The following is a 14,520-nucleotide window of genomic DNA, read 5'->3' on the forward strand; positions in this document are numbered from 1 at the left end:
ACAAAGTTTGTCTTTTTTTTTTTGGTTTTTCAAGACAAGGTTTCTCGGTATAGCCCTGTCTGTCCTGGAACTCGATTTATAGACCTGGCTGTCTTGGAACTCACTTTATAAACCAGGCTTGCCTGGAACTCACAGAGATCAGCCTGTGAGTTCTGCCTCCTCGATGCTGGGCTTAAAGGAGTGCGCCACCATCGCCTAGCACAAAGTTTGTTTCTTAAATTAGGGCTTTGTGTTTATATTTAGACTTACATTATGATGATTTTTAAGATTAGTGGGAGAAGGATTGTCATTTTCTTCGATTCTAAAATGGAATTAATGGCATTCATATTTTTGACAGTTTCTCTCTTTGATGGTCAGTCAAACTTCACATTCTGGTCTTTCTCTCTTTAGATTGTTGTCACCTTTAATTCCCTAACATATTTGATTGTAAAACTCAATTTACTTTTGATACAATTAAATTGAAGTATAAAGATTCCATATATATATATGGAATAGGGGATATATATGTATATATATCCCCTATTTTCCAAACTTTTCTCAAAAGGCATAAAGCTAACAAAGAACAGTGTAAGTTGATAAATCGCCAGTCTCTTCAGTGTAGTTACATCAGGCAGGTAATGCGTACATGCATACACGCACCGTAGTTAACATAAAGGTTTCATTATTAAAGGCAACCTGCCAATGTGATGTTCTTCCTCCAGAGATGGAAATTGCAGAGAAGCCTGCTGATAACCAAGAAAACAGAAGCCAGAGGAAATTGCACGAGACCCCTTGCAGCTCAGAACAGAACCGGAAAACGAGAGCGAGCTTTGCGACGGATGGTGCTACCTCCCAGAATTCCGGGGCTCCTGCAAGTGACTGGAGTTCTGACGAGGAAGACAGAAGCAAGGGCAGGTCCAAGTCCAGGTGCACGTCCACGCTTTCCAGCCACACATCCGAGGAGGGCGTCCAATGTGGCAGGATGGGCAGCGAGGCGTATCTCACTGCATCTGACGACAGCAGTTCTGTATTCGAAGAAGAAGCTTTTGGTGTTAACCCGCCAGAGCACAAGAAACTCTATTCTTGGCAGCAGAAGGCACCTTGGAAAGCTCAGAATAGCCTGACGAGGGGGAATTCTCAGACGGGCGTAAAGGAGCAAGACAGTTCTTCGGATGAACTAAATAAGAAATTCCAGTCGCAGCGACTGGATTATTCATCCTCATCAAGTGAGACCAACACCCCAAGCCCTATTTTGACCCCAGCTTTAACCCCCAAACACCCTAACTCACTCCCTGGGAAAGGAACACAGTTAGTGCCTTCAGTATACCTTCCACCCCCAAAGCTAAGGATCCCCAATGTCTTCAGTATAAGTGTGGCGCTCACTAAAAGGCACCTGAGCCAGCCACAGTTGTGTTCGGACCGGATGTTTGGCATGAACAGAAATGCCATAAGCATGATCCGACCGCTGAGACCTCAGGAAACAGATCTTGATGTAGTTGATGGTGACAGCAGAGAAGTGGCGGAGAGCATGGACACGGGCTGCGATGACGGGTTATTTTCCTATGACTCCCTGGATTATCCAAATGTAGATGACCAGGAAACCAGTGAGCCCACAAAGAAGGCGTCCTGCAGCAAACCACCTACGCCTCCTTTGCATCGCTTTCCCTCTTGGGTAATTACATTCCTGTATGCAGCACATACACGGAGTGGGGTGGGGGTGGGGGCTTTTCTCAGTGCTCATTTTCAGGTTTCACACTCCCATCCCTGTTCCTTTTCAAATATGGCACTGTTCTGACAAGTTCGTTTTCAGAATGCAATGTCCCCTTCTCCTCCCCAACCATGTTATGGGGGGGGAGGGGGAGACAAGACAGATAGGAAATTCAAAACTATGACTTTATTTCTAGATAGGGGAATCAGAGGGCAAGTGAGCTTTTCAATATTAGACTTTGGAATTAGATTTGTTCATGCCGGCCCACGCTGGAGCTAGATCACACTGGCTTCCTTCTGGGGGAAGCAAGGCCAGGGGCCCCTCTAACTCTTGCCATATGAAGATGTTTGATTCCTGTGGGAAATCCTTCTCAAGGGCGAGCAGAATGGTGCTGGTCTGTGAAGGGGTGGAGAGAGTCCCCCACACAGAGGAGACATCATAGAATGGGGAGAACTGCTCCCTCTAACTGATACTTTGGATTGGATTCTGAAGCAGCTATTAATTCTGATTGGTCATTTTTCTAAGGTTTGAGAATTACGTAGTAAGAGAGGTTTTGCTTTACGCTTCATGAACTTATGAATCCACTATAGCATCCTCCTACTGGCCCAGAGGAGACTGAATTTTCTATGGACTACAAAACTAACCTGTCAATTATGTGATATTTCCTAGAAATATCTACATTGCATGATTTAAAAAATATTCTAGCTTTAAACTTTAACATTTACTTATTAATGGGAGGGGTGAGCTTACCATACATGTGTACATGTGGAGGGCAGGGGCAACCTGCAGGAGTTGGCTGTCTCGTCCACTGTGCAGGTTCCTAGGATCAAACTCAGTTTGTCACACTCGCCTACAAGCGCCTTTCACTGCTTAGCCATCTCACCAGCCCCAATACTCTATATTTAAAATTAAGTGAATTGGCCTGTTTTGTAGACTTAAGTTTTCCTTCCCATATTGGCACAACTTAACCTCTGGATTCAAAAGAAACATCTGGCTCACCGGGTGTTTTGGATTTGGGAGTCATATTCTTTTATTGTGGTCATTTTATTTAGTGACTGCTGTAATTGTAAGCAAATTAAGACAGCCATGGCTTCCTGAATATAAATTCAGACTTTGAGGTGTGTCTGCTTTTTATTTACCTTCAAGAGAACGTTTTTTTCCCTTCGGTATCCACTTGAAACTGCTTATTGCTAAACTCTGCATGGCACAAAAAAAAAAAAAAGTAGAAGCAAATGGCATTCGAATCTCTGGAATTCTAGTTATGTTGCCCTTAGGCAGGAGTGAGTTGAGATTTGCTTCTTTTATTACATTGAGATTTTCAAAGACCAATGCTAAGCTTCCAAATTCTTTTTTTTTTTTTTGGCAATTTTACAGTTTCCTTCTCTTTCTCTCTTGAAGTCCTTTGATTCTGGAAAAGTAGTATTGCTTTTCAAACGTACTGACCATGGTCGACGGCATGGGCATTTTCAGGTTTTTAGGAGATGTTCTACCTACCTCAGTCAATAAAAGGCTAATTTAAAGCAGGCCTATCCTGGTTGAATTAAAGCATTGTGTGGAATGTGATAGTCACTCGGGTGGGACAACCTGTTATCCGCCGATACCTCTGATGGCCTGCTTTTTTATAAATAAGTGACCTGGCTTGGCTGAGCTTGTTCTCTTATCTATGGCAACTCTTTTCTGCTTTCCTTCCTACTTCCTGCTATCTCATGCTCCACGTGGACTCCGACTGCCATGAAGCTCCTGCTCATACTACCTTAGCATTACAAACTTTCTAATTGACATCTGCCGTTAATCTCTATGGGTCAATCCCACTGGCACTCATCAATCTAACATGCCTCCCAATCATCAGAGGTCTCTTGCCAGTTACCATGACAACTGCCAGCCTGGGAGAAGAACATGGCATCAATTGCCTACTGTGTTCTGGTCCAGGCAAACTGTGTTCAAGTGTACAGCTTTTATGGAAGGCATGGTGATCTGTGCACCGGGAACCACTGGGGTTCTTTTGCTCATTAGGCAGCAATGCTAATCTTGCAGTACCCGCTTCAGAGATCTTTCTTGGAGAAGAGGAAGCATAGTAAGCTACTTTTGGAAAAAGATAACAATGCCAGTGTAATTCTCAGATCCATTTCTTATTTTGATAGCGAGATGTACATTAAAGTGTGAAGGCAGTGACATTCAAATGCTCTGCTATGGTTCTGAATGCAAGGGTTTTTTCCCCTTTTCTTTTTCTTACCATTGTAGGGTATTACGGTATTACAGAAGGTATCTGTGTGTAATCAATAACTATAAACAGTTTTTGGCTTCGTGTTCCAGCTATGTAATGTTTTCCCCCTCCGCCTTTAAAAAAATCTTTAACCATGTGTAGAATGTTAGCATATTAAAGGTGGTATTTGTCTAAGGTCAGTGACTGTGAGTAAACTTGCCTCATTATCGTTCTTATACCTTCTAAGGAGGTCAAGATACCAAGCCCACATTTGGGAACAAAAAGAATAATGGAATAACGAATGAATGGGGGGTTGGAGGGAATCTGTGCAAATTACTCACCATGGTGTGTTTTATTGGCACTGATGAGCTTTGTGATAACACTACACTCTACTTCAGATTATTATCTGAAGGACAAATGAAAAGTATTATGTTCCGTTGTAATCATTTCTTGGCTGTAAGCACCTGGTTCGATCTCTCTTTTATATTAGGAAAGCAGAATATACGCTGTAGCCAAATCAGGCATTCGAATGTCTGAGGCCTTCAATGTGGAGAATGCTAATGAAAGTAAGTGCTTTGCATGCTCTGAAGCTAGTGAGCCCAGAGGCCAAGGCCCTGTGTACATGCATGGCTCTGTGTGGAGCAGGTGTGGGAGGCAGCCACTGAGAGGCAGGTGCATGTGGTTCTGGGTTGGTGAGGTCATCAGCGCCATCAGAATTACAGAAGCAGAAGACAGGTTACCAGGGGCTGGGAAATCTGGGAAGGGGAGATGCTGTTGGACTTAAAATGTCAGGTGAAAAAATTCTGGAGGTCTGTTTTACGACAAAGTGGATAAACCCCACCCTAGTCGGTAATACACTTAAAGTGGTCAAGCCGGTGAGTTTGACTGTTTACGACTTTTTAAAAAGCTATAATAAAAGAGGCTTTAAAACTACATGATTTCATGTTGCTGTTTCACCAGGCAAGACCTGCCTAAATGTCTAATGTTACCAGAATAGTGGAGTTTTGTAAGTGTTCAGGGAACAGTTGCTGATTTGTTTTAAAACTGATGTTCATTTATTCAGGAGAAAGACATAAATACAATCAACCCTGATATAGAGTGTGCTCTGCTCTGTTTTTACCCCAGGAAGATGTGGGCATTTTATCTGTTTAAAGTTACAAAAAGTATAAAACTACTGGTTTCTATATCTTTTCCCCCTTTCCTTCAAAAAGTCGCTATAGAAACAACCATTCCCACTAAAAAAAAATAAATAAGGCCAACATTTGGTAGGTAGAAAGGCAGGAGAGGATCTAGAGCTAAAGGCTAGCTATCCTCAGCTCCATAGTGGGTTCAAGGCTAGCCTGGGTTACATGAAGCTTTGTCTCAAAAACATAAAAAGAAACCAAAACAATTCACACAGACATGTCTAGAATAAGACAGACTTCCGGTGGTTCTTCTGCCTCCCACTTGTCTTCCAACTAGTTCATCTAGAGCAGTAACCTTAATGTTCTGTCCTAGTTATCTTAACATTCAGGAGAGTATATTGTAATCCAACATCACCAGAGTCTCCCAACAGGGCTTAGGAATAATAGCGTTTTAACACCAACTCAGAGTCAGGGCTCCAACCCTCAGAGGGTGCCTTCAAAGGGACTCTCTGATCAGTCAGTGGTCATTGATGCTTAGTTCTGCACAGATAAGCATGAACCAAGAGGCTAAAGAAGTAAAAGCATGGATCTTGCTGTCAAAGAGCATAAAGTCTAGTCAAGGAACTGGCACCCATGAGGAAATAATGGCCCATTGGAAACAAAACATCTATAGCTTTGTATGGTGCCTATAATCCAGCAACCAGGAGGCTGAGGCAGGAAGATCACTGCTACTTTGACGCTGGCCTGGGCTCCACAGTAATACTCTAAAAATTAGAACATGCAGATGTAAATCTAGAAATGTCATATCTCATAAAATAATATCAATAACCTCCTGTTAATCTGATTTATTTTTAATATGTTGATAAGAGACCATTGTACTAGGTGGAATGTTTCTCTCTTACGCTGTTTTCTGTTTCAGATTCTGCAACCATACTTTCCTACTCTGCGTCAGGTCTTTATACATCCCTGATATACAAGAATATGACAACCCCAGTGTACACAACGTTGAAGGGGGTAATGAATCCATCTCTTGCTGCTAAACATTTGGGTCTCTTCAGGATGTTCAGGGAAACTCCCTTCAAGCTCTACATTCCACTTGTAACATTTTACATAGCTTCCCTGCTTTGTAGAACTTTACAAGTTCACATTAATATATCCTAAAAAAGAAGAGATGGAAAGGCCCAGAGAAGATGGTTATGATATGTTTCCTCCTCTCCCCCGTCCCAGACTGATGGCATATTATTAACGATGCAATGAAAATTCCCAATTTAGAAAGATCTTTGTGTTCCTGCCAGGGTCCCCTTTGCCAGAAGAACCCAATTAAAATAAGGACTGTCGGATATTGACAGTGTTATGTTTTCAGTAATCTTTTTATAATGGACAAATTTCTACCTAATTAGAATCTAAGATCCTGAAGACAGACTTTTGTGATATCAAACTATGCTAATCTGGCTCTTTTGGAAATAGACCCGTGACCGCTTTTTATAAAGCAGTATGTGTCTAAAGAGGACAGTGACTTTAGAGATGGATACAGAGGCTGTCCTGCTTTTCTTTAGAAGGCGACACAAATAAGTAGCAGTCCTTTCCTGGATGATTCCTCTGGCTCAGAGGACGAGGACAGTTCCAGGTCCAGCTCCAGGACGTCGGAGTCAGATATGCGCAGCCGCAGTGGCCCCAGCAGTCCCAGAGCCATGAAGCGAGGTGAGGGGAAAGCGCATGCGCAGGAGGCAACACCAGTACATTCTGAATATTGATTCAACACTTATCGTTTGATTGTTTGTTTGTTTGTTTGTTTGTTTTCGAGACGGGGTTTCTCTGTGTAGCTTTGGCTGTCCTAGAACTCACTTTATAGATCAGGATAGTCTGGAACTCACAGAGATCTGTCTGCCTCTGCCTCTTGCCTCTTCCTCTGCCTCCTGAGTGCTGGGAGTAAAGCTGTGCATCACCAACTCCTGGCTGATTCAGAACTTACCTTAATAGGATTTTTAAAAATAGACTCTCCAAACCGTAGTGAAATGAGCATTGGCCTAGAGCTGAGACATTGATATTCTGGTGGTAATTTAATACTTCATTCTGTGTGATCTCACACAAACCAGTCTTTCATTATAATCATCTTGTTATTTTTATTATTAATAGTAGTGTATTATATTATTATAAAAATAAATAATTGGCCAAAATGAAGTTTGTTTGTTTGTTTTGTTACCTTGCTGCCTAATTTGTGGGATAGACTTATTTACTATAGTATTAAATGTCAGAAAACACCTACAATTTATGTTGGTTAATCTCATATTAAAGTGGAAAACACTACAACTTGACTTCATGCATACCTATAACATTCAATACATTTTTAGATCATGTATGTGTGCATATGTGTTCACCACACATATGATGTTCAAAGGCAGCCTCAATGTTGCTTCCCACTTTGAAACAATGTATGATATTCAGGGTTTTAGATACCAGCTAGCTGGTCCACAGGCTTCTAGGGAATCCTCCTGTCTCCGTCTCCCATCTTGTGCTGCCATGACAGATGATCTCCTGTGTCTAGTTTGATGAGGATTTAGGTGATCTGAACTCTGGCCCTCATATTTAGGTGTGCAAGCACTTGATCCACTGAGCCATCGCCCCAACCCAACTTTTAGTAAGTTGTGTGTGCAGGCAGAGATTGCAGAGAGGCCTGATCCCACTGTACTTTAGGAAAGTCTATGCGGCTTTGTAGCTGTGTCGATTTTCAAATTGTGTTGCATAGAATCACCAAGGTCTTCAAAGCCTTGGGCTTCAGCTGGACCACTCAGTGTTTGGGCTTCCGCCAGTTTCCTTGCTAACTTGGTTCTCTGTAGCGCCAGTGGTGTGACTTTTTTTTTTTTTTTTTTTTTTTTCTTTTCAGAGAAGGAAGCTGTTAGTTCTTCATATGTTATGTTCTTCATAATTGTCAGGCTACTCTTGTGTGTCTTTACTCTCATCTCCTTGCTCTTTATTAAACGCTGGCCTCACTGGCCCTCTTGTTTACAGATGAAAGAAGGAAGGAAGGAAGAGAGGAAGGAAGGAAGGAACGTGAAACCTATTTTGTTTTGAGTCAGGGTCTCTTGTAGCCAAGACTAATCCTGAACTTGCTCCGTAGCCCAAATTGGCCTTGTACTGTCCTCTTCTTTTGCTCACCTCCTGAGTGGTAGGCGCTGTCATGCTTGAGCCCCCCCCCCATGTGTGTGTAACTGAGCCCCCACCTTCATCGTGCTGTTCAAACATTGCTTCCACAGTGAGATCCATCCTGACCACTCTGATGAGATTGTAGTCCTTGTCCTCCTTCCATTGCCAGCTCTTCTTGTGTGCTTCGGTCTCTCCTGTATTTCATTTTTGTTGTACTTGTTGATGTACCTGTAGGGCATCTGTTTCCCTTCACTAGACTCAGACAGGTTTAGGCACATTGGTCCCAGGCTTGGGATCTGAGCTTTGCCCTCATAAGTCACCCCTGCCTAATTATTTGACTTTGGACAAATCCTCCAATCTCTTGGTCTTTCACTTCTTGAACAGTGAGGACACTAGCCAGGGTGGCTTCTGAGGTTCCTAATGTCTGAACAGGTAAGTAATGGCTAGTATTATAGGAGTAGCATTGTTGCCACTTTAATAAGCAGGTTTTGTGTGTGTGTGTGTGTCTGTGTGTCTGTGTGTGTGTGTAATAGTCTCTGTTCATGGCTTCACTTACTATTTATAAATCTCCAGTTGTATTTATCATCTATATATGGCTTTTAACTTACTTAAAAAAGTAAACTTTAAAAAGTCAACTTAATAATTGTGGAACTGTTCCTTTTTTTTTTTTTTTTTTGAGACAGGGTTTCTCTGTGTAACAGTCCTGGCTATCCTGGAACTAGCTTTGTAAACCAGCCTGTCCTCGAACTCATAGAGATTCACTTCCCTAGTGCTGGGATTAAAGGTGTGAGCCACCAATAACTGACAACTGGTGTCTTTGATCCTTATTGCTTATCTTTCATGAAGGATTTTTAAAGCCAGTAAACTGGTTAGTAGTATATTGGACTTGCATAAAATACTACTGAGGTTCAGCATTTGTCTATATATCAATATATAAATACACATATTTTAAATCTTTACTAAAAGATGCATTTATAGACTTGCATAATGATTTGTCCATGTGGGAACACTCACAGTTCCAATCATACCAAAATATTACTTAATGTTCTTTCCATTTTGTTGGAAATTTGTGTGGCATTTCTGACCCCTTACTTCTATTTCCTGGGTTAAAAGTCCTCCATGGCTACAGGAATAGGAATAAATCTTGTGAAGGGCAGTTCATGATGTAGGAGATAGTTGCCATCTGCAGGAGAACTCACGTCTGCTGTTGGCCCACGCCAACAGGATGAAATACTGACTGGATTTATATCTTTGTTTTCCTAGGCGTGTCTGTCTCCTCGGTGGCTTCGGAAAGTGATTATGCCATCCCACCTGATGCCTATTGCGCAGACTCGGAATGCTCACAGCCTGAGCAGAAACTCCCTAAAACCTGCTCGTCCTCCAGTGAAAATGGGAAAAATGTAAACCTTGAGTCAGACTTTGAAACTTTAATGAATCTGTTAGTTTGACTTCCCAAAGGAGACAAAATGCCATTTTCAAATGTCTTCTTTTCATTAGGAACTGTTAGAGAAATCTGGCTATCTGCTGAAAATGAGTGGCAAAGTCAAGGCGTGGAAGCGGAAGTGGTTTGTCCTGAAAGGCGGTGAATTGCTTTACTACAAGTCTCCAGTGAGTGGGCAGTGACTCTGAGATCTGAATCCCTCACTGGAAAGCAGAAAAACAGCGATTTCCTTCCCTGTAATCCAAAATTAACTACGGGACTGGGAGGGATATCTCAGCACTGGCTGCTCTTGCAGAAGAGCCTGGTTCCATTCCCAGCACCTACATGGCTGGCTCACGACCACCTGTAACTCCAGTCCCAGGGGATCTGAGGTCCCTTCTGGCTTGTATAGGCACTGCATGCACATGACGCATAGACACACATGCAAGCAAAATATTCATACACAAAATAAAAATAAGGTCAAAATTTTAATTATGCATTAACGTTACAAAACATTTTCTGTAATTACTGCTGTTGCTAATCTATGTTTACTTTCCCTCCTTCTATACAGAGCGACGTAATTCGGAAACCCCAGGGCCACATTGAACTTAGTGCGTCCTGCAGTATTTTAAGGGGAGATAACAAGCAAACGGTACAGGTACGTGCATCTTTTTAATTTATTATTCTTTTTGTACCATGGAAAAGCAGTTCTCCTCTGAGACGGGACTGTTTGATGCCTTTTTATTCATTATAGAATCAGTTTGATGCTCGAAGGTATGTCAGATTTTTTTTAGTTAAAATTGTACTGTGAACTAATCCCACTTCAACCTATACCTTTCCTTCCATAGTTAATCTCCTGAGTATTTTCAGCTCTCAAAATGTCAAGCTGTTTTAGGGGAGGGTTATCCAGTAAATGGATTTCTGAGATGTTTGTAACATAATAAATAATTTTTAGCCAAATTTGAAGCAAGCTTTTAATTAAATGCTGGTCAAGAAGATGAACTCTGGCTAGGTCTACCCACCCTTAGCTTCCCGGGGAATGGCTCTAACAATATACTATTAATGTTTGTATTTTAGTATAGATTTGGACAGTGACAATTCTCTCATGAACTTGAAAAAGGAAAATCTATTGGTGATGAGAGGCACTGTACTGCCAAGTGATATCAGAAGTGACTGATGCCCAACTTACCCACACATAAACCTGTTCAATTTAAAACATGCTCTTGAGATAGTTTGATATATCTAAATTCGAACACTTTGCTTCTTAGATGTTTCAATAACCATTATTTTTTATGTTGTTCCTGTGGAGGGTAAAAGACATTTGCTAGAATGGTTCATGGCTGGTCCCCTGTAGACTGGGGGTGCCTGAGGTTAAAATGGATGAATCAGGAAAAGCTCCGATGTAGGATTCCCAATAATTAATTGTGAAGTCCTGAAATATTTGGGAAATTGGCATCACTGTTAATTTGAGACTAGAATATTGTGAGTTCTTAGTAACTGGTCACGTGTAACACCAGGAGTTGGTCTGGAAGTCCTCATTTGTTTATAGTTCTGTCCATGAAAATCCCCTCTTGCACTGATGACTTTGTTTATCATCATCTCCAGTCTTTCTGTTCAACAGCCAAGAGCTTGGCACACTGGGGAGAAAAAGGAGAGTGTGACAATTAAAGATAGAAAACCATGACCCTAGATTTAATAGTGTGAACAGTGCCAGGCCCATGTATAAGTGATTTTTAACTCAATGGTCATCATTCTCACACATTTCCTCGGAACCATGGACTCTAGGTTTACTGTGTTTGCTTTCCCATCAGCAATGATGTTTGACTAGACAAGGACTAAATCATTACTGTTTCTCCGGTTGTCCCTTATCCCATTCTAGCTGACCACGGAGAAGCACACATACTATCTGACTGCAGATTCCCCCAATATATTGGAAGAATGGATTAAAGTGTTACAGAATGTTCTTCGAGTACAAGCTGCTAATCCTCTTTGCCTGCAGCCTGAGGGCAAACCCACAGCCAAGGGATTGCTCACCAAGGTAGGACTCACGTATGCACAGCACAGCATCCTAGGCAGCTGCTTTGGTAAGCTCCGTGCATCGTGAATAGTGGGGCTCAGATACTAATATGCACTTACTATTTTGTGTTGGGGTGGGAAGGGTGTTTTTAAGAATAAAGCCCATGGGGGGGGGTGGCAACTCACAAGATGAAAAAAAAGATAAAATTGGCCACATGCAAAAAATATAAATGAAAAAAATTGAAAGTGCCACTGAAAGGTATGAGACCCAGTAAATATCTTTAATATGTAATAAACTCGGGCTGGTAAAGTGGCTCAGCAGGTAAAAGTGCTTGCTGCCAAATTTGATGACCTGAGTTTGATCCCTAAAACCTACATAGTGGGAGAGAACCAGCTCCCACCAGTATCTCTGATCTCCATACATATGCTTACACACACACACACACACACACACACACACGTTAAATAAATAATGGAGTAAAAAAGTATCTACATGGATATCAAAATCCTGAAGGACACTAGAAGAGCAGTAGATATGGTAGAGCTAAGAAGAAATAGAAAAGTCAGCAAGTATAGCAGAAATCAGCTTGCTATCTCTAAGAATTTTTAATGCACAAATTGATGTAATGAATATCCTTTTTAAAATCTGTTTAAAGGTAAGACTTTTTTTCCATTTACACCCAATATTGAAATGCTAGAATTTCACTCTGGAAGACAATTTACCAATGTCCTAGTTCAAATGTTAACTCAGTAATTTGGGATGAACAGATGGATGAATAACAACTTTTGTGTGTGTATGTGTGTGTGTGTGTGTGTGTGTGTGTGTGTGTGTGTGTACCTGTTTGTACATGTGCATGTGTGTCTATGTTTGTGTGCATGCATGTGGAAGACAGAGGTCAACCTTAGTGTTGTTTCTCATCTTGTTTTTTCTTTCATTTTTTACTTCTTGGTTTTTTGAGACAGAGTTTCTCAGTATTGCTTTGGAGCCTATCCTGAAACCAGCTCTGTATATAAGGCTGCTGGCCTCGAACTTACAGAAATCTGCCTGCCTCTGCCTCCCAAGTGCTGGGACGAAACGTGTGTCCAACACCTGGCTTCTTTAATTTTTTTTTTTTTTCTTGCATCATCACATACTCCTGTACCACTAAGTTCTTACTTGTGGTAGACAGTTCTCTCCTTCCACCACATGGCCTTTGGGATCAAACACAGACCATAGGCTAGGTGACAGGTGCATTTTACCCATGGAGCCATGTTACCAGCCCTCAACTTGTTCTTTGAGACAGAGATTTACCAGGCTGTCTGGCCAGAGCCTCCAGGGGATCCTCTTCCACAAAATTGAGATCAAAAGCACACCATTGTTCCTGTTTTTTTCTGTATGTGCTGGAATTTGAACTCAGGTCCTCATATCTGCCTCTAGCAGTCATGTTACTGGCTGAGCATGCCTCCCCAGCCCAATGTCACACCATTTAAAAACAAGTCATTCGGGGATGGCGAGATGATGGCTCAGCATGCAAAGGCACTTGTCACCAAGCCTAATAACTTGAGTTTAGTCTCTGCTATCCACATGGTGGACTCCCACAAATTGTCCTCCAGCCTCCACCTGTGCATCCAAAAATTACATGCAATTTATTTATCCATCCGTCCAAATAAATAAATGTAATTTTAAAATGCATATAAAACATTTAAGAAATGTTCCAGTCAATTCAATCTTCTCTGTTCAGAGAATTTATCCTTTGGAAGTGGTCTGAATTTGCAGAAGATTTAAATATAGGTATGTTCACCACAATGTGTTTTGTTTTCTCCTCCACTTTAATGTGAAGAATAATATGAGGGATAATTGACATACTGAAATGCACAAGTCAAGAACAGACTGACTTTTGAAATACTTTTACTGTGACTCTATTGAGATACAGAACTTTTTGTATGGGGGAGCTTTTCAAGACAGGGTTTCTCTGTGTAGCTGAACTCAGAGATCTGCCTGTCTCTGCCGCCCGACTGCTGGGATTAATGACAATACTACCATACCTAGCTCAACAGCAATTCCATGCACTATATTGACACTAGTTGAATGCTATAGCACAGTCAGTGGGTTTATTATGCTCATTAAGGTCAGGCAGTTTGGCAAAAGTACAGTAGAGTGGCATCACTGGCTTGGAGTGAACCAAAGCTCATTACTAGAATTTAACAATGTTAGCTCCTCCACAGGAAGTTATAAAGGACAGAGCCGCTTAATGTTTCAAGTGTTTAAAATATCCTGTTGGTCACTTTTGAGATGGCACAGTACAATATCTATATATCCATAGTGATTTGCTTGTGTTCTGTTTAAGAGGTACAAATTTTATAGGTGGGATATATACTGTGCTACCATTTTTCTTTAATGTTGACATGGGCATGTGGATTCAGTAATATTTACAAAATCTATCCGATTGCGGTAACACTGAACACCAAAAGTAAGAAAAAATTCATCAGTATATTCCACAGAGACATGTGCTCTGTGTGTGTGTGTGTGTGTGTGTGTGTGTGTGTGTGTGTGTGTGTGTGTTAAACTAGAAGTTCATGTCAGGGTTTTTTTCAACCACTCTCTGCCTTATGTACCTATCCTTCTATCTCTATCTGTCTTCCATTGATCCATCCATCCATCCATCCATCCATCCATCCATCCATCCATCTATCTCTTGAGTTCTTTTCTCTCACTGAGCCTGGAGAAGACAGTTTGCTGGACTGACTGGCCAGCAAGCTTTTGGGATCTTCCCATCTCTGCACCCCCAGAATTGGGATTTCAGGCAAACGTGCCTCTCCTGTCCTTTCTCATGTGTTCTGGGGGTTGAACTTGGGTCCTCGTGCTTGATGTGGCAAATGCTTTACTGAATGAGTCATCTTAGTCTTATTTTTTTTTCTAAACTACTCCATTAGCAGTCAAACATTT

The 14,520-nt window shown here is 41.5% G+C and overlaps 1 protein-coding gene across 2 annotated transcripts in view; it reads left to right on the forward strand.

Moving 5' to 3' along the window:
* Positions 1 to 14,520, forward strand: part of Plekhh2 (pleckstrin homology, MyTH4 and FERM domain containing H2) — a 91,567-nt gene that overhangs the window by 42,496 nt on the left and 34,551 nt on the right. The window contains exons 8-15 of one of the 2 annotated variants that reach the window (XM_051175186.1): positions 702 to 1,651; positions 4,381 to 4,456; positions 5,934 to 6,028; positions 6,571 to 6,715; positions 9,422 to 9,558; positions 9,656 to 9,766; positions 10,150 to 10,236; positions 11,458 to 11,616. In XM_051175186.1, the coding sequence (XP_051031143.1) occupies positions 702 to 1,651; positions 4,381 to 4,456; positions 5,934 to 6,028; positions 6,571 to 6,715; positions 9,422 to 9,558; positions 9,656 to 9,766; positions 10,150 to 10,236; positions 11,458 to 11,616 (1,760 nt within the window). The remainder of the gene's footprint in view (positions 1 to 701; positions 1,652 to 4,380; positions 4,457 to 5,933; positions 6,029 to 6,570; positions 6,716 to 9,421; positions 9,559 to 9,655; positions 9,767 to 10,149; positions 10,237 to 11,457; positions 11,617 to 14,520) is intronic. The other variant, XM_051175188.1, reaches the window with a different exon arrangement.

The sequence above is a fragment of the Phodopus roborovskii genome, unplaced genomic scaffold (assembly GCF_943737965.1).
Source record: "Phodopus roborovskii unplaced genomic scaffold, PHOROB, whole genome shotgun sequence".
Taxonomy (NCBI): Eukaryota; Metazoa; Chordata; class Mammalia; order Rodentia; family Cricetidae; genus Phodopus; species Phodopus roborovskii.